At 55.0% G+C, this 25,544-nt stretch overlaps 6 protein-coding genes and 1 pseudogene across 6 annotated transcripts; all 7 read right to left on the reverse strand.

The window, feature by feature from the left end:
* Positions 1–1,567: 1,567 nt before the first annotated feature.
* Positions 1,568–2,728, reverse strand: LOC122152551 (annotated as a pseudogene).
* Positions 2,729–4,828: 2,100 nt separating this feature from the next.
* LOC122152540 (feather keratin 1-like) lies at positions 4,829–5,666 on the reverse strand. The gene is made up of 2 exons (XM_042784941.1): positions 5,593–5,666; positions 4,829–5,286 (listed from the first exon to the last, which is right to left on the reverse strand). Exon 2 carries the CDS (start codon positions 5,263–5,265, stop codon positions 4,969–4,971), a length of 297 nt encoding a protein of 98 aa, XP_042640875.1. The 5' UTR covers positions 5,266–5,286; positions 5,593–5,666; the 3' UTR covers positions 4,829–4,968.
* Positions 5,667–8,448: 2,782 nt separating this feature from the next.
* On the reverse strand, positions 8,449–9,644 carry LOC122152567. The gene is made up of 2 exons (XM_042785183.1): positions 9,515–9,644; positions 8,449–9,215 (listed from the first exon to the last, which is right to left on the reverse strand). The coding sequence occupies exons 1-2, from the start codon at positions 9,627–9,629 to the stop codon at positions 8,680–8,682; spliced, it is 651 nt and encodes a 216-aa protein (XP_042641117.1). The 5' UTR covers positions 9,630–9,644; the 3' UTR covers positions 8,449–8,679.
* Positions 9,645–11,406: 1,762 nt separating this feature from the next.
* LOC122152629 (feather keratin 1-like) lies at positions 11,407–12,557 on the reverse strand. The gene is made up of 2 exons (XM_042785686.1): positions 12,474–12,557; positions 11,407–12,168 (listed from the first exon to the last, which is right to left on the reverse strand). Exon 2 carries the CDS (start codon positions 12,145–12,147, stop codon positions 11,851–11,853), a length of 297 nt encoding a protein of 98 aa, XP_042641620.1. The 5' UTR covers positions 12,148–12,168; positions 12,474–12,557; the 3' UTR covers positions 11,407–11,850.
* A 2,763-nt stretch (positions 12,558–15,320) lies between these two features.
* LOC122152541 (feather keratin 1-like) lies at positions 15,321–16,430 on the reverse strand. The gene is made up of 2 exons (XM_042784942.1): positions 16,386–16,430; positions 15,321–16,083 (listed from the first exon to the last, which is right to left on the reverse strand). The coding sequence occupies exon 2, from the start codon at positions 16,060–16,062 to the stop codon at positions 15,766–15,768; it is 297 nt and encodes a 98-aa protein (XP_042640876.1). The 5' UTR covers positions 16,063–16,083; positions 16,386–16,430; the 3' UTR covers positions 15,321–15,765.
* A 2,804-nt stretch (positions 16,431–19,234) lies between these two features.
* Positions 19,235–20,412, reverse strand: LOC122152606 (feather keratin 1). Its single transcript, XM_042785490.1, has 2 exons — positions 20,303–20,412; positions 19,235–19,996 (listed from the first exon to the last, which is right to left on the reverse strand). The coding sequence occupies exon 2, from the start codon at positions 19,973–19,975 to the stop codon at positions 19,679–19,681; it is 297 nt and encodes a 98-aa protein (XP_042641424.1). The 5' UTR covers positions 19,976–19,996; positions 20,303–20,412; the 3' UTR covers positions 19,235–19,678.
* Positions 20,413–23,155: 2,743 nt separating this feature from the next.
* Positions 23,156–24,313, reverse strand: LOC122152605 (feather beta keratin). Its single transcript, XM_042785489.1, has 2 exons — positions 24,217–24,313; positions 23,156–23,917 (listed from the first exon to the last, which is right to left on the reverse strand). The coding sequence occupies exon 2, from the start codon at positions 23,894–23,896 to the stop codon at positions 23,600–23,602; it is 297 nt and encodes a 98-aa protein (XP_042641423.1). The 5' UTR covers positions 23,897–23,917; positions 24,217–24,313; the 3' UTR covers positions 23,156–23,599.
* Positions 24,314–25,544: the final 1,231 nt, after the last annotated feature.

Raw genomic sequence — 25,544 nt, forward strand, 5'->3', positions numbered from 1 at the left:
GAGCCCAGGGTGGGAGCCCTGCTCAACAGTGCCCAGCGGTTGCTGACCAGGGCCATAACAACCAGACAGAACCAAGAAGTGCCTGGGAATCACTGGGAAACTTGGGTCCCAGATGCAAGGGGGATCCTGCTCAGGCATAAGCAAACCTGCAAAAGCACAGGAGGCTTCCACTCCTGCCCCCAGACTGAAGGAAGGCTGAAAGGCTCAGGACGGAGCTTAAACAGAGCCCTGGGTCAAAAGGAAGACGGAGGTGGGGGGGAATCCCAGGTGAGGCTCATCAGGGCCATTGGGCCTGTAGTTCCGGCACTCAGGCCCCTGATAGGGTGTCTCCTGGGCACCTGGCACACAGGACACCAGCTCCATCTATCACCACGAGGCAGGGAAAGGACTTCTTCCTTCAAGAAAGGAAGATCACATTCCTTTTATTAGGACTAAGCTGTCTTTTCTTCCAAGGTTCCTTTCAATCACCTCCCTGCCCAGAATATCTGCAGGACGGTCCCGTGCAAGACCTCAATGCTCCCACAGAAAAATGCATATGGCAGTGCCCTGTCGCACCCAGCTCTCTCCATCCCGTGCCGCAGATGCTGCCTTCCCTCCCTGGTGCGCCCTTTTCACTCCACTGTGCTTGTTTGTCAGCTCAGCATGGCTCGTGAGGGTTGGTGGAGACAACATTTGTGAGGGCCCTCCAGCAGAGCAGGGCACAGGGGGGTTGCTGACAGCAGCTGCCTTGAAGGGAGACAGGCCTATAGCCATGGGGAGAGGCACCTTAGGGCTTCCCACAGCATGTGGGGCAGCAGAAATGGTGCCCCTCACTCGATGTGAAGCAGGACCTTGGGGATATGGGGGAAAACATCCCCTGTGGAGGACTAGAGCATGTGGGAAGAAGGGACAGGAAGCTTTTCCTCCCTTGAATTCCCTGTGGCAGGAGCAACCAGCACATCCCACTGGACTTTACCACACAAACTACATCCCAGCTCCATACACAAGCAAAGTTGTTTCCCTCTCTAATATTGGTGGCCTGGTCTTTCAGGGTGGAAATACCAGAATGCGCAGTTGCTGCATCCTGGAGGGTTTCTTTCTGTCATTCCTCTGGTGAGCAAACAACAAAGAGGGACTGGATAAATGCCCTCACTTCAGGAACATGGGCCACAGGCCATGCAAACTTCAAGCGGTCACTTTGCAGCTCTGCAAACTATTGATGAGTATTTGAGAAAGGGGCCTGGGGCTTATGAAGACATGACCTGGATATCTCTCCTTGGCATCCGTCACACATCATACATGCCTTGAAAGCAAAGAATTTCTCACAGGGCCTTGCTGAGACACAGAAAAATTATACTGCGCAGGACAAATGGACGTGGGTGACTTTGGGAGAGTATATCACGTGTAAAACACAGTCCCCTCCAGCTGACAATTTCACTGGGACTCCCCAACTCCAAATACACTATGAAAAATATGAGTCCAGCACATCCCTTCAGCAATCCCTTTCTCCCAGAACAGCATCCAAATTTTCCCCTCGAGAGCTTGGTTGGGCATCCCAGGAGGGAAGGAACAAGAGGAGACATCAAGGTACAATGCAGCATAAACTTTAATGAGTTGAAAGAGAGAAAGCAAGCAGTGCATGCTGGCAGGGACCCGGTCCAGGCTGCTACAAGGGCACCCGACACTCAGGCAGCCCTTCTCAGCTATGGGACACGCGTCTTCCTCCCACACACAGACGGGGAGACGGGGATGAGCAGGGCCCCTCTCTGCTTCCCTCAGGATGAACCCAAGGCACAGGACAGCAGGAGACACAGGGACTCATGATGCAGACAAGAAAGCAGGAGAAGCAGAAGACCTCAGCTGGCCGTGTTTCCAGACCGCACGGGCTGGCACCTGGCTTCCCTCCCTGCTTTGCTAGGAGGGCACGAGGGGGCTCAGTGCCTCTGGAAACTCTGGCCAGCAGCTCCGTCCTCAGTCCGGCACCTGGCTTTGGGCTTGCTGGTCGACGCGCTCACTGGACGTCCAGGCCGGCCTCTAGCAGGGCAGGCACCTCCTGCCACAGAAGCGGCCACCAAGGCCAGAGAGGCCAAAGCCCCCGGAGTTGATGGGCACACCATCCTCACTCAGGATGCTGCCAACAGGCAGCCGAGGTGGTGGATCCCACGGCGGTGTTCTGGGGGAAGGAGCTGAGGATGGGGCCGGGCAGGGTCACCACCACGGGAGAGGGCTGGATCACCACGCGGGAGTCCTGGCACTGCCTGACGCAGGGCTCGTTGCAGCTGTTGGCAAGCGGGGTTGGGCCACAGGGACGGCACAGATCGTAGCAGGACATGGCTGCGGGACGGACGGACACCTGGGAGAGAGGGCACGGAAAGCACAGGCAGCACGTGAGAGGCAGCCTGACAGCCGGCTCGGCAAGAGAAAAGGCACCGGCTGGGAAGCGGGGACAGACCCAGTTGGGAAGAAGGGAGATGAATGAAACCTGGTCCCCACATTGTCCCTGAAAATACAGCCTAAGCTCTTATCCCCCCTCCCAGAGAGGTGGCAGGGAACCAAGAGTTGGAAATACAAACTGTGTTTGTAAAATCTATCCTGAGTCCAGAAGAGAAAGAGTTGATGAGAAAGAGTGAGGGAAATGTAGTTGCAGCTCACCTTGTTCAGCAAGGAGGAGAAGGCAAGAGAAGTGGATGAGGGAGCCTGCTCTCAGACTGGCTTTTATACTGGTCCAGACCGCCCCAGGCCCTGAGGCTCCCTTTGCGCATGTCATGTGTTTACCAACAAGCTCATCTTACATGCAAAGAAGCACAATTAATGAAATGAGCATTATGCTTCTGTTCCCTGCAACGCTGCCTTTTCATTTCCCTCTTCATGACATGCTCCTTCAGCCACAAAGGCTCCTTTCAAGCGACACTATTAGAGGCCAAAACGTGTCCAGGGGAAAAGACACGTCAGCACAGGCAGATGATGCAGCTGGTGATGAAGAACGTCCCACCTCTCCAGGTGATGCCATGCCCTTGCCCTCCAGGGCCTCACTCTGCAGTGTTTCCTCATGATTGAGGCAGCTCTGCTCCTAACCCTGAGGCTTCAGCCTGGATGGACATCCTCATGCAGGGGTCGGCACCATCAGTCGCTCTCTCTCATGCTCTGCTCACTCACGCTCTATTAGCATCACCTTTCTAGGCAGGGCACCTCTGCTTTTGCCTTCTAAACTCTCTCTCTGAGACTGAGCTTTGATCTCGGCAGAAGTTTGCCTGCCTCTTTTGTCATCTTCTTTCTCTCCTTCATCCCTACGTGCCTAAGCTGCAGACTACCGGTGGTTAAGAAGGAAGGCTATTCCGCTCCCAATTCCCTCCGCTGGAGACCTCTGGCTACGTTGGAGGCACCCCAGCGACAAAGGCACATGCTGACCAATCGATACACGTCCTTCTTCCTGCCTGCCTGTGACTTGACCACAACTTCTGCTTTGTGCTTTGGCTCCCCAGACTGCTGGCACACCAGGCACGACCAAATACTTGGCAGGGCTCCCACAGGATCCCCAGCCCTGCTCAGCAGCAAGCAGGGTCCACGAGTCTTTGCAAGGACAGTCGGAGGAGCACGGCACAAGAGGTGCCTCCTACTCTGCCCGAAGTACGACCAGAGCAGCAGGCCCAAATCACTGCCTGTGGAGGACAAGGGCATGCGAAGGAGGGACTGAGAGCAGAGCGGCTGGGCTGCCACTCCCTCACACTCGCCAGCTGGAGGCCTGGTTGGAGGGACAAAAGGACCACTGCTTGGGCCCTGCCCAGGCACAGCAGCTGAATGGGGCTTCTGCAGGAATTGCAGCACATCTGCTCCAGACTCATTTCCCTTTCAGGACACGGTGGCATATGCAGAAGGACTCTGACACGGAACTTAATGCTTTTGGTTACACGTCTGCTCCGTTGGAGGCAAAGATGCCTTTTTTGCTCCCTTCTAGTCCCCTACAGAGTTTCCAGGACATATCACATACGAGCATAGTGACGTCCCACACTGATGTCAGTAACCATGCTGTTGAGGGCAGAAAGGCAGGAATACCACTGGCTGCATCCTGGAGGGTTTCTTTCTTTCCTTTCTCTGGCGAGCAGACAACAAAGAGGGACTGGCTAAATGCCCTCACTTCAGTGTCACGGGCTGCAGACCAAGCAAACGTAAAGAAGTCAGTCTGCAGCACTGCCAGACGTGATGAATACTTCAGAAATGTGCCTGGACATTTCTCCTTGGCATCTTTCATACATCATGCGTGCCTTGAAACAAAAGAAGGCAACAGAGAGCTGTGCTGAGAGAACAATTCTGTTGTTCAGGGAAAATGGATGTGGGTGACTTTAAGAAAAGTATAAGACATGTAAAACATAGTACCCTCCAGCTGGCAATTTCAGTGGGACTCCACTCCTCCAAATCCCCCATGTAAAACACAAGGGCAGGACATTCCTTCAGGAATTACTTTATCGCCCTAGAGCATTCAATTTTTCACCTAGAGAGCTTGGTTGGGCATCCCAGCAGGGAAGGAACACGAGGAGACATCAAGGTACAATGCAGCATAAACTTTAATGAGTTCGAAAGAGAGAAAGCAAGCAGTGCATGCTGGCAGGGACCCGGTCCAGGCTGCTACAAGGGCACCCGACACTCAGGCAGCCCTTCTCAGCTATGGGACACGCGTCTTCCTCCCACACACAGACGGGGAGACGGGGATGAGCAGGGCCCCTCTCTGCTTCCCTCAGGATGAACCCAAGGCACAGGACAGCAGGAGACACAGGGACTCATGATGCAGACAAGAAAGCAGGAGAAGCAGAAGACCTCAGCTGGCCGTGTTTCCAGACCGCACGGGCTGGCACCTGGCTTCCCTCCCTGCTTTGCTGGAGGGCACGAGGGGGCTCAGTGCCTCTGGAAACTCTGGCCAGCAGCTCCGTCCTCAGTCCGGCACCTGGCTTTGGGCTTGCTGGTCGACGCGCTCGCTGGACGTCCAGGCCGGCTCTAGCAGGGCAGGCACCTCCTGCCACAGAAGCGGCCACCAAGGCCAGAGAGGCCAAAGCCCCCGGAGTTGATGGGCACACCATCCTCACTCAGGATGCTGCCAACGGCAGCCGAGGTGGTGGATCCCACGGCGGTGTTCTGGGGGAAGGAGCTGAGGATGGGGCCGGGCAGGGTCACCACCACGGGAGAGGGCTGGATCACCACGCGGGAGTCCTGGCACTGCCTGACGCAGGGCTCGTTGCAGCTGTTGGCAAGCGGGGTTGGGCCACAGGGACGGCACAGATCGTAGCAGGACATGGCTGCGGGACGGACGGACACCTGGGAGAGAGGGCACGGAAAGCACAGGCAGCACGTGAGAGGCAGCCTGACAGCCGGCTCGGCAAGAGAAAAGGCACCGGCTGGGAAACGGGGACAGACCCAGTTGGGAAGAAGGGAGATGAATGAAACCTGGTCCCCACATTGTCCCTGAAAATATACAGCCTAAGCTCTTATCCCCCCTCCCAGAGAGGTGGCAGGGAACAAAGATTCGGAACACAATCAACCTGTCTCAGGAAATCTGTTCTCAGACCCAAAGGCATAGAAGAGAAGAAGGAAAAATGTGGAGAAAAGGAAGTTGCAGCTCACCTTGTTCAACAAGGAGGAGAAGGCAAGAGAAGTGGATGAGGGAGCATCCTCTTGGACTGGCTTTTATACTGGTCCAGGACCGCCCAAGGCCCTGAGGCTCCATTTACGCATGTCACTGTGTTTACCAACAAGCTCATCTTACAGGCAAAGAAGCACAATTAAAGAAATGGGTACTATGCCTATGTTTCCCGCAACGCTGCCTTTTCATTTCCTGTGAATGACATGCCCATTGAGACATACAAGCTCCTTTCAAGTGACAGTATTAAAGGTAAATATTTCCGGGGAAATGACACAGAAGTGGAGGAAGAAGATGAAGGCAAAGAGAAGGTGATGGCCAATGTGCTCAGGCGATGACATGCCTCTCACAGCTACCGGGGCTTATTTTGATTTTTTGGTCCTAAAATAGGTGACCTCATTTACTTACAAATCTCTCATTGAAGCCAGACTTCCAGCAAGGATCCTAGGTGAGCACCAGCCACATCTTCAGCTTTATCTATCAACAAAATGGGATGTGTCACCCTCCAAACAAAGGCACACGCTTCAAACCAAATACATCTGATTTCCTCCTCCCCACGGTCCATGCCTCTACTTCAGTTTTGGCTCAACATACTGACAGGACAGCACACACGTTGCCAAACACTCAGCAAGATTTCCATGCAACATAGAACATACTGTAGAAGCAAGCAATGGCTGGCGGTGGCAGCAAGCACAGTCAGGAGAGCAGCAGATGTCAGGCTCTCCCCAGGGATGCATGCCAAGGGAAGGACTCAGTGCTCTGCACTGGATCTCCCGGGGCAGAAGCAGAGCTGCATGTCCCCAGGAGGCATGACAGCCCTGCTTGGGGCACCAGCCACATTCCTCTGACAACCCAGCCGGGTCCTCCTTGCAAAGGGTGGACAAAGCATCTTCCCAATTAAGTTGGGACTCCACCAGGGATAGGCAACTCTCTAATCACAGAGGCCCGGGCCAAATTCCTCACTTCAGAGGGTGACGAGAGCCTAGAGGCCACACTGTGTTCACCCGATGATGACGGTAAAAGTCCATCCAAACAGAAATGCTGTCAGGGCTCAGTGAGAGCCAGCTGCTCCTGGCAGGACAAGAGCCAGGAGAGGAGCACGATTACAAGGCCAGGAGGGCAGCAGCCTCACCAGCACAGGCCCCACTGCACACTACCTGAGCAAGGAAAAGGCAGACACTGCTGCGGCCCTGACTCCATCTCAACCGGCAAGTTCCTGGCGCTGAAGCAGGACAGACATCACGCACGGCAGTCACCCCACAGGTCAGGAGCAGAGCCCAGGGTGGGAGCCCTGCTCAACAGAGCCCAGCGGTTGCTGACCAGGGCCATAACAACCAGACAGAACCAAGAAGTGGCTGGGAATCACTGGGAAACTTGGGGCCCAGATGCAAGGGGGCTCCTGCTCAGGCATAAGCAAACCTGCAAAAGCACAGGAGGCTTCCACTCCTGCCCCCAGACTGAAGGAAGGCTGAAAGGCTCAGGACGGAGCTTAAACAGAGCCCTGGGTCAAAAGGAAGACGGAGGTGGGAGGGAATCCCAGGTGAGGCTCATCAGGGCCATTGGGCCTGTAGTTCCGGCACTCAGGCCCCTGATAGGGTGTCTCCTGGGCACCTGGCACACAGGACACCAGCTCCATCTATCACCACGAGGCAGGGAAAGGACTTCTTCCTTCAAGAAAGGAAGATCACATTCCTTTTATTAGGACTAAGCTGTCTTTTCTTCCAAGGTTCCTTTCAATCACCTCCCTGCCCAGAATATCTGCAGGACGGTCCCGTGCAAGACCTCAATGCTCCCACAGAAAAATGCATATGGCAGTGCCCTGTCGCACCCAGCTCTCTCCATCCCGTGCCGCAGATGCTGCCTTCCCTCCCTGGTGCGCCCTTTTCACTCCACTGTGCTTGTTTGTCAGCTCAGCATGGCTCGTGAGGGTTGGTGGAGACAACATTTGTGAGGGCCCTCCAGCAGAGCAGGGCACAGGGGGGTTGCTGACAGCAGCTGCCTTGAAGGGAGACAGGCCTATAGCCATGGGGAGAGGCACCTTAGGGCTTCCCACAGCATGTGGGGCAGCAGAAATGGTGCCCCTCACTCGATGTGAAGCAGGACCTTGGGGATATGGGGGAAAACATCCCCTGTGGAGGACTAGAGCATGTGGGAAGAAGGGACAGGAAGCTTTTCCTCCCTTAAATTCCCTGTGGCAGGAGCAACCAGCACATCCCACTGGACTTTACCACACAAACTACATCCCAGCTCCATACACAAGCAAAGTTGTTTCCCTCTCTAATATTGGTGGCCTGGTCTTTCAGGGTGGAAATACCAGAATGCGCAGTTGCTGCATCCTGGAGGGTTTCTTTCTGTCATTCCTCTGGTGAGCAAACAACAAAGAGGGACTGGATAAATGCCCTCACTTCAGGAACATGGGCCACAGGCCATGCAAACTTCAAGCGGTCACTTTGCAGCTCTGCAAACATTGATGAGTATTTGAGAAAGGGGCCTGGGGCTTATGAAGACATGACCTGGATATCTCTCCTTGGCATCCGTCACACATCATACATGCCTTGAAAGCAAAGAATTTCTCACAGGGCCTTGCTGAGACACAGAAAAATTATACTGCGCAGGACAAATGGACGTGGGTGACTTTGGGAAGAGTATATCACGTGTAAAACACAGTCCCCTCCAGCTGACAATTTCACTGGGACTCCCCAACTCCAAATACACTATGAAAAATATGAGTCCAGCACATCCCTTCAGCAATCCCTTTCTCCCAGAACAGCATCCAAATTTTCCCCTCGAGAGCTTGGTTGGGCATCCCAGGAGGGAAGGAACAAGAGGAGACATCAAGGTACAATGCAGCATAAACTTTAATGAGTTGAAAGAGAGAAAGCAAGCAGTGCATGCTGGCAGGGACCCGGTCCAGGCTGCTACAAGGGCACCCGACACTCAGGCAGCCCTTCTCAGCTACTGGGACACGCGTCTTCCTCCCACACACAGACGGGGAGACGGGGATGAGCAGGGCCCCTCTCTGCTTCCCTCAGGATGAACCCAAGGCACAGGACAGCAGGAGACACAGGGACTCATGATGCAGACAAGAAAGCAGGAGAAGCAGAAGACCTCAGCTGGCCGTGTTTCCAGACCGCACGGGCTGGCACCTGGCTTCCCTCCCTGCTTTGCTGGAGGGCACGAGGGGGCTCAGTGCCTCTGGAAACTCTGGCCAGCAGCTCCGTCCTCAGTCCGGCACCTGGCTTTGGGCTTGCTGGTCGACGCGCTCGCTGGACGTCCAGGTCGGCTCTAGCAGGGCAGGCACCTCCTGCCACAGAAGCGGCCACCAAGGCCAGAGAGGCCAAAGCCCCCGGAGTTGATGGGCACACCATCCTGCACTCAGGATGCTGCCAACAGGCAGCCGAGGTGGTGGATCCCACGGCGGTGTTCTGGGGGAAGGAGCTGAGGATGGGGCCGGGCAGGGTCACCACCACAGGGAGAGGGCTGGAATCACCACGCGGGAGTCCTGGCACTGCCTGACGCAGGGCTCGTTGCAGCTGTTGGCAAGCGGGGTTGGGCCACAGGGACGGCACAGATCGTAGCAGGACATGGCTGCGGGACGGACGGACACCTGGGAGAGAGGGCACGGAAAGCACAGGCAGCACGTGAGAGGCAGCCTGACAGCCGGCTCGGCAAGAGAAAAGGCACCGGCTGGGAAGCGGGGACAGACCCAGTTGGGAAGAAGGGAGATGAATGAAACCTGGTCCCCACATTGTCCCTGAAAATACAGCCTAAGCTCTTATCCTCCCTCCCAGAGAGGTGGCAGGGAACCAAGACTTGGAAATACAAACTGTGTTTGTAAAATCTATCCTGAGTCCAGAAGAGAAAGAGTTGATGAGAAAGAGTGAGGGAAATGTAGTTGCAGCTCACCTTGTTCAGCAAGGAGGAGAAGGCAAGAGAAGTGGATGAGGGAGCCTGCTCTCAGACTGGCTTTTATACTGGTCCAGACCGCCCCAGGCCCTGAGGCTCCCTTTGCGCATGTCATGTGTTTACCAACAAGCTCATCTTACATGCAAAGAAGCACAATTAATGAAATGAGCATTATGCTTCTGTTCCCTGCAACGCTGCCTTTTCATTTCCCTCTTCATGACATGCTCCTTCAGCCACACAGGCTCCTTTCAAGCGACACTATTAGAGGCCAAAACGTGTCCAGGGGAAAAGACACGTCAGCACAGGCAGATGATGCAGCTGGTGATGAAGAACGTCCCACCTCTCCAGGTGATGCCATGCCCTTGCCCTCCAGGGCCTCACTCTGCAGTGTTTCCTCATGACTGAGGCAGCTCTGCTCCTAACCCTGAGGCTTCAGCCTGGATGGACATCCTCATGCAGGGGTCGGCACCATCAGTCGCTCTCTCTCATGCTCTGCTCACTCACGCTCTATTAGCATCACCTTTCTAGGCAGGGCACCTCTGCTTTTGCCTTCTAAACTCTCTCTCTGAGACTGAGCTTTGATCTCGGCAGAAGTTTGCCTGCCTCTTTTGTCATCTTCTTTCTCTCCTTCATCCCTACGTGCCTAAGCTGCAGACTACCGGTGGTTAAGAAGGAAGGCTATTCCGCTCCCAATTCCCTCCGCTGGAGACCTCTGGCTACGTTGGAGGCACCCCAGCGACAAAGGCACATGCTGACCAATCGATACACGTCCTTCTTCCTGCCTGCCTGTGACTTGACCACAACTTCTGCTTTGTGCTTTGGCTCCCCAGACTGCTGGCACACCAGGCACGACCAAATACTTGGCAGGGCTCCCACAGGATCCCCAGCCCTGCTCAGCAGCAAGCAGGGTCCACGAGTCTTTGCAAGGACAGTCGGAGGAGCACGGCACAAGAGGTGCCTCCTACTCTGCCCGAAGTACGACCAGAGCAGCAGGCCCAAATCACTGCCTGTGGAGGACAAGGGCATGCGAAGGAGGGACTGAGAGCAGAGCGGCTGGGCTGCCACTCCCTCACACTCGCCAGCTGGAGGCCTGGTTGGAGGGACAAAAGGACCACTGCTTGGGCCCTGCCCAGGCACAGCAGCTGAATGGGGCTTCTGCAGGAATTGCAGCACATCTGCTCCAGACTCATTTCCCTTTCAGGACACGGTGGCATATGCAGAAGGACTCTGACACGGAACTTAATGCTTTTGGTTACACGTCTGCTCCGTTGGAGGCAAAGATGCCTTTTTTGCTCCCTTCTAGTCCCCTACAGAGTTTCCAGGACATATCACATACGAGCATAGTGACGTCCCACACTGATGTCAGTAACCATGCTGTTGAGGGCAGAAAGGCAGGAATACCACTGGCTGCATCCTGGAGGGTTTCTTTCTTTCCTTTCTCTGGCGAGCAGACAACAAAGAGGGACTGGCTAAATGCCCTCACTTCAGTGTCACGGGCTGCAGACCAAGCAAACGTAAAGAAGTCAGTCTGCAGCACTGCCAGACGTGATGAATACTTCAGAAATGTGCCTGGACATTTCTCCTTGGCATCTTTCATACATCATGCGTGCCTTGAAACAAAAGAAGGCAACAGAGAGCTGTGCTGAGAGAACAATTCTGTTGTTCAGGGAAAATGGATGTGGGTGACTTTAAGAAAAGTATAAGACATGTAAAACATAGTACCCTCCAGCTGGCAATTTCAGTGGGACTCCACTCCTCCAAATCCCCCATGTAAAACACAAGGGCAGGACATTCCTTCAGGAATTACTTTATCGCCCTAGAGCATTCAATTTTTCACCTAGAGAGCTTGGTTGGGCATCCCAGCAGGGAAGGAACACGAGGAGACATCAAGGTACAATGCAGCATAAACTTTAATGAGTCGAAAGAGAGAAAGCAAGCAGTGCATGCTGGCAGGGACCCGGTCCAGGCTGCTACAAGGGCACCCGACACTCAGGCAGCCCTTCTCAGCTATGGGACACGCGTCTTCCTCCCACACACAGACGGGGAGACGGGGATGAGCAGGGCCCCTCTCTGCTTCCCTCAGGATGAACCCAAGGCACAGGACAGCAGGAGACACAGGGACTCATGATGCAGACAAGAAAGCAGGAGAAGCAGAAGACCTCAGCTGGCCGTGTTTCCAGACCGCACGGGCTGGCACCTGGCTTCCCTCCCTGCTTTGCTGGAGGGCACGAGGGGGCTCAGTGCCTCTGGAAACTCTGGCCAGCAGCTCCGTCCTCAGTCCGGCACCTGGCTTTGGGCTTGCTGGTCGACGCGCTCGCTGGACGTCCAGGCCGGCTCTAGCAGGGCAGGCACCTCCTGCCACAGAAGCGGCCACCAAGGCCAGAGAGGCCAAAGCCCCCGGAGTTGATGGGCACACCATCCTCACTCAGGATGCTGCCAACGGCAGCCGAGGTGGTGGATCCCACGGCGGTGTTCTGGGGGAAGGAGCTGAGGATGGGGCCGGGCAGGGTCACCACCACGGGAGAGGGCTGGATCACCACGCGGGAGTCCTGGCACTGCCTGACGCAGGGCTCGTTGCAGCTGTTGGCAAGCGGGGTTGGGCCACAGGGACGGCACAGATCGTAGCAGGACATGGCTGCGGGACGGACGGACACCTGGGAGAGAGGGCACGGAAAGCACAGGCAGCACGTGAGAGGCAGCCTGACAGCCGGCTCGGCAAGAGAAAAGGCACCGGCTGGGAAACGGGGACAGACCCAGTTGGGAAGAAGGGAGATGAATGAAACCTGGTCCCCACATTGTCCCTGAAAATACAGCCTAAGCTCTTATCCCCCCTCCCAGTAGAGGTGGCAGGGAACCAAGATTCGCAACACAATTAATCTGTCTCAGGAAATCTGTTCTCAGACCCAAAGGCATAGAAGAGAAGAAGGGAAAATGTGGGGCAAATGAAGTTGCAGCTCACCTTGTTCAACAAGGAGGAGAAGGCAAGAGAAGTGGATGAGGGAGCATCCTCTTGGACTGGCTTTTATACTGGTCCAGACCGCCCCAGGCCCTGAGGCTCCCTTTACGCATGTCATGTGTTTACCAACAAGCTCATCTTACAGGCAAAGAAGCACAATTAAGAAATGGGTACTATGCCTATGTTTCCCGCAACGCTGCCTTTTCATTTCCCTGTGAATGACATGCCCATTGAGACATACAAGCTCCTTTCAAGTGACAGTATTAAAGGTAAATATTTCCGGGGAAATGACACAGAAGTGGAGGAAGAAGATGAAGACAAAGAGAAGGTGATGGCCAATGTGCTCGGGCGATGACTGCCTCTCACACTACCGGGGCTTATTTTGATTTTTTGGTCCTAAAATAGGTGACCTCATTTACTTACAAATCTCTCATTGAAGCCAGACTTCCAGCAAGGATCCTAGGTGAGCACCAGCCACATCTTCAGCTTTATCTATCAACAAAATGGGATGTCCAATCAAAGGCACACGCTTCAAACCAAATACATCTGATTTCCTCCTCCCCACGGTCCATGCCTCTACTTCTGCTTTAGCTCAACATACTGACAGGACAGCACACACGTTGCCAAACACTCAGCAAGATTTCCATGCAACATAGAACATACTGTAGAAGCAAGCAACGGCTGGCGGTGGCAGCAAGCACAGTCAGGAGAGCAGCAGATGTCAGGCTCTCCCCAGGGATGCATGCCAAGGGAAGGACTCAGTGCTCTGCACTGGATCTCCCGGGGCAGAAGCAGAGCTGCATGTCCCCAGGAGGCATGACAGCCCTGCTTGGGGCACCAGCCACATTCCTCTGACAACCCAGCCGGGTCCTCCTTGCAAAGGGTGGACAAAGCATCTTCCCAATTAAGTTGGGACTCCACCAGGGATAGGCAACTCTCTAATCACAGAGGCCCGGGCCAAATTCCTCACTTCAGAGGGTGACGAGAGCCTAGAGGCCACACTGTGTTCACCCGATGATGACGGTAAAAGTCCATCCAAACAGAAATGCTGTCAGGGCTCAGTGAGAGCCAGCTGCTCCTGGCAGGACAAGAGCCAGGAGAGGAGCACGATTACAAGGCCAGGAGGGCAGCAGCCTCACCAGCACAGGCCCCACTGCACACTACCTGAGCAAGGAAAAGGCAGACACTGCTGCGGCCCTGACTCCATCTCAACCGGCAAGTTCCTGGCGCTGAAGCAGGACAGACATCACGCACGGCAGTCACCCCACAGGTCAGGAGCAGAGCCCAGGGTGGGAGCCCTGCTCAACAGTGCCCAGCGGTTGCTGACCAGGGCCATAACAACCAGACAGAACCAAGAAGTGGCTGGGAATCACTGGGAAACTTGGGTCCCAGATGCAAGGGGGCTCCTGCTCAGGCATAAGCAAACCTGCAAAAGCACAGGAGGCTTCCACTCCTGCCCCCAGACTGAAGGAAGGCTGAAAGGCTCAGGACGGAGCTTAAACAGAGCCCTGGGTCAAAAGGAAGACGGAGGTGGGAGGGAATCCCAGGTGAGGCTCATCAGGGCCATTGGGCCTGTAGTTCCGGCACTCAGGCCCCTGATAGGTTGTCTCCTGGGCACCTGGCACACAGGACACCAGCTCCATCTATCACCACGAGGCAGGGAAAGGACTTCTTCCTTCAAGAAAGGAAGATCACATTCCTTTTATTAGGACTAAGCTGTCTTTTCTTCCAAGGTTCCTTTCAATCACCTCCCTGCCCAGAATATCTGCAGGACGGTCCCGTGCAAGACCTCAATGCTCCCACAGAAAAATGCATATGGCAGTGCCCTGTCGCACCCAGCATCTCTCCATCCCGTGCCGCAGATGCTGCCTTCCCTCCCTGGTGCGCCCTTTTCACTCCACTGTGCTTGTTCTGTCAGCTCAGCATGGCTCGTGAGGGTTGGTGGAGACAACATTTGTGAGGGCCCTCCAGCAGAGCAGGGCACAGGGGGGTTGCTGACAGCAGCTGCCTTGAAGGGAGACAGGCCTATAGCCATGGGGAGAGGCACCTTAGGGCTTCCCACAGCATGTGGGGCAGCAGAAATGGTGCCCCTCACTCGATGTGAAGCAGGACCTTGGGGATATGGGGGAAAACATCCCCTGTGGAGGACTAGAGCATGTGGGAAGAAGGGACAGGAAGCTTTTCCTCCCTTAAATTCCCTGTGGCAGGAGCAACCAGCACATCCCACTGGACTTTACCACACAAACTACATCCCAGCTCCATACACAAGCAAAGTTGTTTCCCTCTCTAATATTGGTGGCCTGGTCTTTCAGGGTGGAAATACCAGAATGCACAGTTGCTGCATCCTGGAGGGTTTCTTTCTGTCATTCCTCTGGTGAGCAAACAACAAAGAGGGACTGGATAAATGCCCTCACTTCAGGAACATGGGCCACAGGCCATGAAAACTTCAAGCGGTCACTTTGCAGCTCTGCAAACATTGATGAGTATTTGAGAAAGGGGCCTGGGGCTTATGAAGACATGACCTGGATATCTCTCCTTGGCATCCGTCACACATCATACATGCCTTGAAAGCAAAGAATTTCTCACAGGGCCTTGCTGAGACACACAAAAATTCTACTGCGCAGGACAAATGGACGTGGGTGACTTTGGGAAGAGTATATCACTATGTAAAACACAGTCCCCTCCAGCTGACAATTTCACTGGGACTCCCCAACTCCAAATACACTATGAAAAATATGAGTCCAGCACATCCCTTCAGCAATCCCTTTCTCCCAGAACAGCATCCAAATTTTCCGCTCGAGAGCTTGGTTGGGCATCCCAGGAGGGAAGGAACAAGAGGAGACATCAAGGTACAATGCAGCATAAACTTTAATGAGTTGAAAGAGAGAAAGCAAGCAGTGCATGCTGGCAGGGACCCGGTCCAGGCTGCTACAAGGGCACCCGACACTCAGGCAGCCCTTCCCAGCTATGGGACACGCGTCTTCCTCCCACACACAGACGGGGAGACGGGGATGAGCAGGGCCCCTCTCTGCTTCCCTCAGGATGAACCCAAGGCACAGGACAGCAGGAGACACAGGGACTCATGATGCAGACAAGAAAGCAGGAGAAGCAGAAGACCTCAGCTGGCCGTGTTTCCAGACCGCACGGGCTGGCACCTGGCTTCCCTCCCTGCTTTGCATGGAGGGCACGAGGGGGCTCAGTGCCTCTGGAAACTCTGGCCAGCAGCTCCGTCCTCAGTCCGGCACCTGGCTTTGGGCTTGCTGGTCGACGCGCTCGCTGGACGTCCAGGCCGGCTCTAGCAGGGCAGGCACCTCCTGCCACAGAAGCGGCCACCAAGGCCAGAGAGGCCAAAGCCCCCGGAGTTGATGGGCACACCATCCTCACTCAGGATGCTGCCAACGGCAGCCGAGGTGGTGGATCCCACGGCGGTGTTCTGGGGGAAGGAGCTGAGGATGGGGCCGGGCAGGGTCACCACCACGGGAGAGGGCTGGATCACCACGCGGGAGTCCTGGCACTGCCTGACGCAGGGCTCGTTGCAGCTGTTGGCAAGCGGGGTTGGGCCACAGGGACGGCACAGATCGTAGCAGGACATGGCTGCGGGACGGACGGACACCTGGGAGAGAGGGCACGGAAAGCACAGGCAGCACGTGAGAGGCAGCCTGACAGCCGGCTCGGCAAGAGAAAAGGCACCGGCTGGGAAGCGGGGACAGACCGAGTTGGGAAGAAGGGAGATGAATGAAACCTGGTCCCCACATTGTCCCTGAAAATACAGCCTAAAGCTCTTATCCCCCATCCCACAGATGGTTGCAGGGAACCAAGAGTTGGAAATACAAACTGTGTTTGTAAAATCTATCCTGAGTCCAGAAGAGAAAGAGTTGATGAGAAAGATGTGAGGGAAATGTAGTTGCAGCTCACCTTGTTCAGCAAGGAGGAGAAGGCAAGAGAAGTGGATGAGGGAGCCTGCTCTCGGACTGGCTTTTATACTGGTCCAGACCGCCCCAGGCCCTGAGGCTCCCTTTGCGCATGTCATGTGTTTACCAACAAGCTCATCTTACATGCAAAGAAGCACAATTAAATGAAATGGGGACATTTCTGTTCCCCGCAACACTGCCTTTTCATATCCCTCTTCATGACATGACCATTGAAACATACAAGCCCCTTTTAAGTGACATTATTAAAGGAAAATGTTTCTGGGGAAATGACACAGAAGTGCAGGAAGAAAATGAAGGCAAAAAAAGGAGACAGCACATCTCAAGAGCACCTAACAAATTCCGAACAGTCTGCGTCTTGTTTTGGAGGTTTTGTCTTAAGTAACATGACCTCATTCCCTTCTTAACCTGTCAGTGCAGTCAGACTCCCAACAAAGACCCTAAGTGAGGACCAGCCAAGTCCTCAGCCTTCCTTGTCAATAAAATGGGATGCATACCGCTCCAAACAAGGCCACACACTTCGGGCCTAATACATCTGATTTCCTCCTCCCCACGGTCCATGCCTCTACTTCAGTTTTGGCTCAACATACTGACAGGACAGCACACACGTTGCCAAACACTCAGCAAGATTTCCATGCAACATAGAACATACTGTAGAAGCAAGCAACGGCTGGCGGTGGCAGCAAGCACAGTCAGGAGAGCAGCAGATGTCAGGCTCTCCCCAGGGATGCATGCCAAGGGAAGGACTCAGTGCTCTGCACTGGATCTCCCGGGGCAGAAGCAGAGCTGCATGTCCCCAGGAGGCATGACAGCCCTGCTTGGGGCACCAGCCACATTCCTCTGACAACCCAGCCGGGTCCTCCTTGCAAAGGGTGGACAAAGCATCTTCCCAATTAAGTTGGGACTCCACCAGGGATAGGCAACTCTCTAATCACAGAGGCCCGGGCCAAATTCCTCACTTCAGAGGGTGACGAGAGCCTAGAGGCCACACTGTGTTCACCCGATGATGACGGTAAAAGTCCATCCAAACAGAAATGCTGTCAGGGCTCAGTGAGAGCCAGCTTCTCCCGGCAGGACAAGAGCCAGGAGAGGAGCACGATTACAAGGCCAGGAGGGCAGCAGCCTCACCAGCACAGGCCCCACTGCACACTACCTGAGCAAGGAAAAGGCAGACACTGCTGCGGCCCTGACTCCATCTCAACCGGCAAGTTCCTGGCGCTGAAGCAGGACAGACATCACGCACGGCAGTCACCCCACAGGTCAGGAGCAGAGCCCAGGGTGGGAGCCCTGCTCAACAGTGCCCAGCGGTTGCTGACCAGGGCCATAACAACCAGACAGAACCAAGAAGTGGCTGGGAATCACTGGGAAACTTGGGTCCCAGATGCAAGGGGGCTCCTGCTCAGGCATAAGCAAACCTGCAAAAGCACAGGAGGCTTCCACTCCTGCCCCCAGACTGAAGGAAGGCTGAAAGGCTCAGGACGGAGCTTAAACAGAGCCCTGGGTCAAAAGGAAGACGGAGGTGGGAGGGAATCCCAGGTGAGGCTCATCAGGGCCATTGGGCCTGTAGTTCCGGCACTCAGGCCCCTGATAGGGTGTCTCCTGGGCACCTGGCACACAGGACACCAGCTCCATCTATCACCACGAGGCAGGGAAAGGACTTCTTCCTTCAAGAAAGGAAGATCACATTCCTTTTATTAGGACTAAGCTGTCTTTTCTTCCAAGGTTCCTTTCAATCACCTCCCTGCCCAGAATATCTGCAGGACGGTCCCGTGCAAGACCTCAATGCTCCCACAGAAAAATGCATATGGCAGTGCCCTGTCGCACCCAGCTCTCTCCATCCCGTGCCGCAGATGCTGCCTTCCCTCCCTGGTGCACCCTTTTCACTCCACTGTGCTTGTTTGTCAGCTCAGCATGGCTCGTGAGGGTTGGTGGAGACAACATTTGTGAGGGCCCTCCAGCAGAGCAGGGCACAGGGGGGTTGCTGACAGCAGCTGCCTTGAAGGGAGACAGGCCTATAGCCATGGGGAGAGGCACCTTAGGGCTTCCCACAGCATGTGGGGCAGCAGAAATGGTGCCCCTCACTCGATGTGAAGCAGGACCTTGGGGATATGGGGGAAAACATCCCCTGTGGAGGATAGAGCATGTGGGAAGAAGGGACAGGAAGCTTTTCCTCCCTTAAATTCCCTGTGGCAGGAGCAACCAGCACATCCCACTGGACTTTACCACACAAACTACATCCCAGCTCCATACACAAGCAAAGTTGTTTCCCTCTCTAATATTGGTGGCCTGGTCTTTCAGGGTGGAAATACCAGAATGCGCAGTTGCTGCATCCTGGAGGGTTTCTTTCTGTCATTCCTCTGGTGAGCAAACAACAAAGAGGGACTGGATAAATGCCCTCACTTCAGGAACATGGGCCACAGGCCATGCAAACTTCAAGCGGTCACTTTGCAGCTCTGCAAACATTGATGAGTATTTGAGAAAGGGGCCTGGGGCTTATGAAGACATGACCTGGATATCTCTCCTTGGCATCCGTCACACATCACACATGCCTTGAAAGCAAAGAATTTCTCACAGGGCCTTGCTGAGACACACAAAAATTCTACTGCGCAGGACAAATGGACGTGGGTGACTTTGGGAAGAGTATATCACATGTAAAACACAGTCCCCTCCAGCTGACAATTTCACTGTGACTCCCCAACTCCAAATACACTATGAAAAATATGAGTCCAGCACATCCCTTCAGCAATCCCTTTCTCCCAGAACAGCATCCAAATTTTCCGCTCGAGAGCTTGGTTGGGCATCCCAGGAGGGAAGGAACACGAGGAGACATCAAGGTACAATGCAGCATAAACTTTAATGAGTTGAAAGAGAGAAAGCAAGCAGTGCATGCTGGCAGGGACCCGGTCCAGGCTGCTACAAGGGCACCCGACACTCAGGCAGCCCTTCTCAGCTATGGGACACGTGTCTTCCTCCCACACACAGACGGGGAGACGGGGATGAGCAGGGCCCCTCTCTGCTTCCCTCAGGATGAACCCAAGGCACACGACAGCAGGAGACACAGGGACTCATGATGCAGACAAGAAAGCAGGAGAAGCAGAAGACCTCAGCTGGCCGTGTTTCCAGACCGCACGGGCTGGCACCTGGCTTCCCTCCCTGCTTTGCAGGAGGGCACGAGGGGGCTCAATGCCTCTGGAAACTCTGGCCAGCAGCTCCGTCCTCAGTCCGGCACCTGGCTTTGGGCTTGCTGGTCGACGCGCTCGCTGGACGTCCAGGCCGGCTCTAGCAGGGCAGGCACCTCCTGCCACAGAAGCGGCCACCAAGGCCAGAGAGGCCAAAGCCCCCGGAGTTGATGGGCACTCCCTCCTCACTCAGGATGCTGCCAACGGCAGCCGAGGTGGTGGATCCCACGGCTGTGTTCTGGGGGAAGGAGCTGAGGATGGGGCCGGGCAGGGTCACCACCACGGGAGAGGGCTGGATCACCACGCGGGAGTCCTGGCACTGCCTGACGCAGGGCTCGTTGCAGCTGTTGGCAAGCGGGGTTGGGCCACAGGGACGGCACAGATCGTAGCAGGACATGGCTGCGGGACGGACGGACACCTGGGAGAGAGGGCACGGAAAGCACAGGCAGCACGTGAGAGGCAGCCTGACAGCCGGCTCGGCAAGAGAAAAGGCACCGGCTGGGAAACGGGGACAGACCCAGTTGGGAAGAAGGGAGATGAATGAAACCTGGTCCCCACATTGTCCCTGAAAATATACAGCCTAAGCTCTTATCCCCCCTCCCAGAGAGGTGGCAGGGAACAAAGATTCGGAACACAATCAACCTGTCTCAGGAAATCTGTTCTCAGACCCAAAGGCATAGAAGAGAAGAAGGAAAAATGTGGAGAAAAGGAAGTTGCAGCTCACCTTGTTCAACAAGGAGGAGAAGGCAAGAGAAGTGGATGAGGGAGCATCCTCTTGGACTGGCTTTTATACTGGTCCAGACCGCCCAAGGCCCTGAGGCTCCATTTACGCCTGTCACGTGTTTACCAACAAGCTCATCTTACAGGCAAAGAAGCACAATTAAAGAAATGGGTACTATGCCTATGTTTCCCGCAACGCTGCCTTTTCATTTCCCTGTGAATGACATGCCCATTGAGACATACAAGCTCCTTTCAAGTGACAGTATTAAAGGTAAATATTTCCGGGGAAATGACACAGAAGTGGAGGAAGAAGATGAAGGCAAAGAGAAGGTGATGGCCAATGTGCTCAGGCGATGACTGCCTCTCACACTACCGGGGCTTATTTTGATTTTTTGGTCCTAAAATAGGTGACCTCATTTACTTACAAATCTCTCATTGAAGCCAGACTTCCAGCAAGGATCCTAGGTGAGCACCAGCCACATCTTCAGCTTTATCTATCAACAAAATGGGATGTGTCACCCTCCAAACAAAGGCACACGCTTCAAACCAAATACATCTGATTTCCTCCTCCCCACGGTCCATGCCTCTACTTCAGTTTTGGCTCAACATACTGACAGGACAGCACACACGTTGCCAAACACTCAGCAAGATTTCCATGCAACATAGAACATACTGTAGAAGCAAGCAATGGCTGGCGGTGGCAGCAAGCACAGTCAGGAGAGCAGCAGATGTCAGGCTCTCCCCAGGGATGCATGCCAAGGGAAGGACTCAGTGCTCTGCACTGGATCTCCCGGGGCAGAAGCAGAGCTGCATGTCCCCAGGAGGCATGACAGCCCTGCTTGGGGCACCAGCCACATTCCTCTGACAACCCAGCCGGGTCCTCCTTGCAAAGGGTGGACAAAGCATCTTCCCAATTAAGTTGGGACTCCACCAGGGACAGGCAACTCTCTAATCACAGAGGCCCGGGCCAAATTCCTCACTTCAGAGGGTGACGAGAGCCTAGAGGCCACACTGTGTTCACCCGATGATGATGGTAAAAGTCCATCCAAACAGAAATGCTGTCAGGGCTCAGTGAGAGCCAGCTGCTCCTGGCAGGACAAGAGCCCGGTGAGGAGCACGATTACAAGGCCAGGAGGGCAGCAGCCTCACCAGCACAGGCCCCACTGCACACTACCTGAGCAAGGAAAAGGCAGACACTGCTGCGGCCCTGACTCCATCTCAACCGGCAAGTTCCTGGCGCTGAAGCAGGACAGACATCACGCACGGCAGTCACCCCACAGGTCAGGAGCAGAGCCCAGGGTGGGAGCCCTGCTCAACAGAGCCCAGCGGTTGCTGACCAGGGCCATAACAACCAGACAGAACCAAGAAGTGGCTGGGAATCACTGGGAAACTTGGGGCCCAGATGCAAGGGGGCTCCTGCTCAGGCATAAGCAAACCTGCAAAAGCACAGGAGGCTTCCACTCCTGCCCCCAGACTGAAGGAAGGCTGAAAGGCTCAGGACGGAGCTTAAACAGAGCCCTGGGTCAAAAGGAAGACGGAGGTGGGAGGGAATCCCAGGTGAGGCTCATCAGGGCCATTGGGCCTGTAGTTCCGGCACTCAGGCCCCTGATAGGTTGTCTCCTGGGCACCTGGCACACAGGACACCAGCTCCATCTATCACCACGAGGCAGGGAAAGGACTTCTTCCTTCAAGAAAGGAAGATCACATTCCTTTTATTAGGACTAAGCTGTCTTTTCTTCCAAGGTTCCTTTCAATCACCTCCCTGCCCAGAATATCTGCAGGATGGTCCCGTGCAAGACCTCAATGCTCCCACAGAAAAATGCATATGGCAGTGCCCTGTCGCACTCAGCTCTCTCCATCCCGTGCCGCAGATGCTGCCTTCCCTCCCTGGTGCGCCCTTTTCACTCCACTGTGCTTGTCTGTCAGCTCAACATGGCTCGTGAGGGTTGGTGGAGACAACATTTGTGAGGGCCCTCCAGCAGAGCAGGGCACAGGGGGGTTGCTGACAGCAGCTGCCTTGAAGGGAGACAGGCCTATAGCCATGGGGAGAGGCACCTTAGGGCTTCCCACAGCATGTGGGGCAGCAGAAATGGTGCCCCTCACTCGATGTGAAGCAGGACCTTGGGGATATGGGGGAAAACATCCCCAGTGGAGGACTAGAGCATGTGGGAAGAAGGGACAGGAAGCTTTTCCTCCCTTAAATTCCCTGTGGCAGGAGCAACCAGCACATCCCACTGGACTTTACCACACAAACTACATCCCAGCTCCATACACAAGCAAAGTTGTTTCCCTCTCTAATATTGGTGGCCTGGTCTTTCAGGGTGGAAATACCAGAATGCGCAGTTGCTGCATCCTGGAGGGTTTCTTTCTGTCATTCCTCTGGTGAGCAAACAACAAAGAGGGACTGGATAAATGCCCTCACTTCAGGAACATGGGCCACAGGCCATGCAAACTTCAAGCGGTCACTTTGCAGCTCTGCAAACATTGATGAGTATTTGAGAAAGGGGCCTGGGGCTTATGAAGACATGACCTGGATATCTCTCCTTGGCATCCGTCACACATCATACATGCCTTGAAAGCAAAGAATTTCTCACAGGGCCTTGCTGAGACACACAAAAATTCTACTGCGCAGGACAAATGGACGTGGGTGACTTTGGGAAGAGTATATCACGTGTAAAACACAGTCCCCTCCAGCTGACAATTTCACTGGGACTCCCCAACTCCAAATACACTATGAAAAATATGAGTCCAGCACATCCCTTCAGCAATCCCTTTCTCCCAGAACAGCATCCAAATTTTCCGCTCGAGAGCTTGGTTGGGCATCCCAGGAGGGAAGGAACAAGAGGAGACATCAAGGTACAATGCAGCATAAACTTTAATGAGTTGAAAGAGAGAAAGCAAGCAGTGCATGCTGGCAGGGACCCGGTCCAGGCTGCTACAAGGGCACCCGACACTCAGGCAGCCCTTCTCAGCTACGGGACACGCGTCTTCCTCCCACACACAGACGGGGAGACGGGGATGAGCAGGGCCCCTCTCTGCTTCCCTCAGGATGAACCCAAGGCACAGGACAGCAGGAGACACAGGGACTCATGATGCAGACAAGAAAGCAGGAGAAGCAGAAGACCTCAGCTGGCCGTGTTTCCAGACCGCACGGGCTGGCACCTGGCTTCCCTCCCTGCTTTGCTGGAGGGCACGAGGGGGCTCAGTGCCTCTGGAAACTCTGGCCAGCAGCTCCGTCCTCAGTCCGGCACCTGGCTTTGGGCTTGCTGGTCGACGCGCTCGCTGGACGTCCAGGTCGGCTCTAGCAGGGCAGGCACCTCCTGCCACAGAAGCGGCCACCAAGGCCAGAGAGGCCAAAGCCCCCGGAGTTGATGGGCACTCCCTCTGCACTCAGGATGCTGCCAACAGCAGCCGAGGTGGTGGATCCCACGGCGGTGTTCTGGGGGAAGGAGCTGAGGATGGGGCCGGGCAGGGTCACCACCACAGGTGATGGTTCAATAATCACGCGGGAGTCCTGGCACTGCCTGACGCAGGGCTCGTTGCAGCTGTTGGCAAGCGGGGTTGGGCCACAGGGACGGCACAGATCGTAGCAGGACATGGCTGCGGGACGGACGGACACCTGGGAGAGAGGGCACGGAAAGCACAGGCAGCACGTGAGAGGCAGCCTGACAGCCGGCTCGGCAAGAGAAAAGGCACCGGCTGGGAAGCGGGGACAGACCCAGTTGGGAAGAAGGGAGATGAATGAAACCTGGTCCCCACATTGTCCCTGAAAATACAGCCTAAGCTCTTATCCTCCCTCCCAGAGAGGTGGCAGGGAACCAAGACTTGGAAATACAAACTGTGTTTGTAAAATCTATCCTGAGTCCAGAAGAGAAAGAGTTGATGAGAAAGAGTGAGGGAAATGTAGTTGCAGCTCACCTTGTTCAGCAAGGAGGAGAAGGCAAGAGAAGTGGATGAGGGAGCCTGCTCTCAGACTGGCTTTTATACTGGTCCAGACCGCCCCAGGCCCTGAGGCTCCCTTTGCGCATGTCATGTGTTTACCAACAAGCTCATCTTACATGCAAAGAAGCACAATTAATGAAATGAGCATTATGCTTCTGTTCCCTGCAACGCTGCCTTTTCATTTCCCTCTTCATGACATGCTCCTTCAGCCACACAGGCTCCTTTCAAGCGACACTATTAGAGGCCAAAACGTGTCCAGGGGAAAAGACACGTCAGCACAGGCAGATGATGCAGCTGGTGATGAAGAACGTCCCACCTCTCCAGGTGATGCCATGCCCTTGCCCTCCAGGGCCTCACTCTGCAGTGTTTCCTCATGACTGAGGCAGCTCTGCTCCTAACCCTGAGGCTTCAGCCTGGATGGACATCCTCATGCAGGGGTCGGCACCATCAGTCGCTCTCTCTCATGCTCTGCTCACTCACGCTCTATTAGCATCACCTTTCTAGGCAGGGCACCTCTGCTTTTGCCTTCTAAACTCTCTCTCTGAGACTGAGCTTTGATCTCGGCAGAAGTTTGCCTGCCTCTTTTGTCATCTTCTTTCTCTCCTTCATCCCTACGTGCCTAAGCTGCAGACTACCGGTGGTTAAGAAGGAAGGCTATTCCGCTCCCAATTCCCTCCGCTGGAGACCTCTGGCTACGTTGGAGGCACCCCAGCGACAAAGGCACATGCTGACCAATCGATACACGTCCTTCTTCCTGCCTGCCTGTGACTTGACCACAACTTCTGCTTTGTGCTTTGGCTCCCCAGACTGCTGGCACACCAGGCACGACCAAATACTTGGCAGGGCTCCCACAGGATCCCCAGCCCTGCTCAGCAGCAAGCAGGGTCCACGAGTCTTTGCAAGGACAGTCGGAGGAGCACGGCACAAGAGGTGCCTCCTACTCTGCCCGAAGTACGACCAGAGCAGCAGGCCCAAATCACTGCCTGTGGAGGACAAGGGCATGCGAAGGAGGGACTGAGAGCAGAGCGGCTGGGCTGCCACTCCCTCACACTCGCCAGCTGGAGGCCTGGTTGGAGGGACAAAAGGACCACTGCTTGGGCCCTGCCCAGGCACAGCAGCTGAATGGGGCTTCTGCAGGAATTGCAGCACATCTGCTCCAGACTCATTTCCCTTTCAGGACACGGTGGCATATGCAGAAGGACTCTGACACGGAACTTAATGCTTTTGGTTACACGTCTGCTCTGTTGGAGGCAAAGATGCCTTTTTTGCTCCCTTCTAGTCCCCTACAGAGTTTCCAGGACATA

The sequence above is a fragment of the Tyto alba genome, unplaced genomic scaffold, assembly GCF_018691265.1.
Source record: "Tyto alba isolate M040663 unplaced genomic scaffold, T.alba_DEE_v4.0 Super-Scaffold_8, whole genome shotgun sequence".
In the NCBI taxonomy this organism is placed as follows: Eukaryota; Metazoa; Chordata; class Aves; order Strigiformes; family Tytonidae; genus Tyto; species Tyto alba.

Excerpts from the sequence above, each read along its gene's own strand:
- LOC122152541 (XM_042784942.1), bottom strand. The coding sequence starts at position 16,062 with ATGTCCTGCTACGATCTGTGCCGTCCCTGTGGCCCAACCCCGCTTGCC.
- LOC122152605 (XM_042785489.1), bottom strand. The coding sequence starts at position 23,896 with ATGTCCTGCTACGATCTGTGCCGTCCCTGTGGCCCAACCCCGCTTGCC.
- LOC122152606 (XM_042785490.1), bottom strand. The coding sequence starts at position 19,975 with ATGTCCTGCTACGATCTGTGCCGTCCCTGTGGCCCAACCCCGCTTGCC.
- LOC122152540 (XM_042784941.1), bottom strand. The coding sequence starts at position 5,265 with ATGTCCTGCTACGATCTGTGCCGTCCCTGTGGCCCAACCCCGCTTGCC.
- LOC122152629 (XM_042785686.1), bottom strand. The coding sequence starts at position 12,147 with ATGTCCTGCTACGATCTGTGCCGTCCCTGTGGCCCAACCCCGCTTGCC.
- LOC122152567 (XM_042785183.1), bottom strand. The coding sequence starts at position 9,629 with ATGACATGCGCAAAGGGAGCCTCAGGGCCTGGGGCGGTCTGGACCAGT. Across the intron at positions 9,216-9,514 it reads TCTCCTCCTTGCTGAACAAG|GTGTCCGTCCGTCCCGCAGC; the intron begins GTGAGCTGCAAC and ends CCTCTCTCCCAG.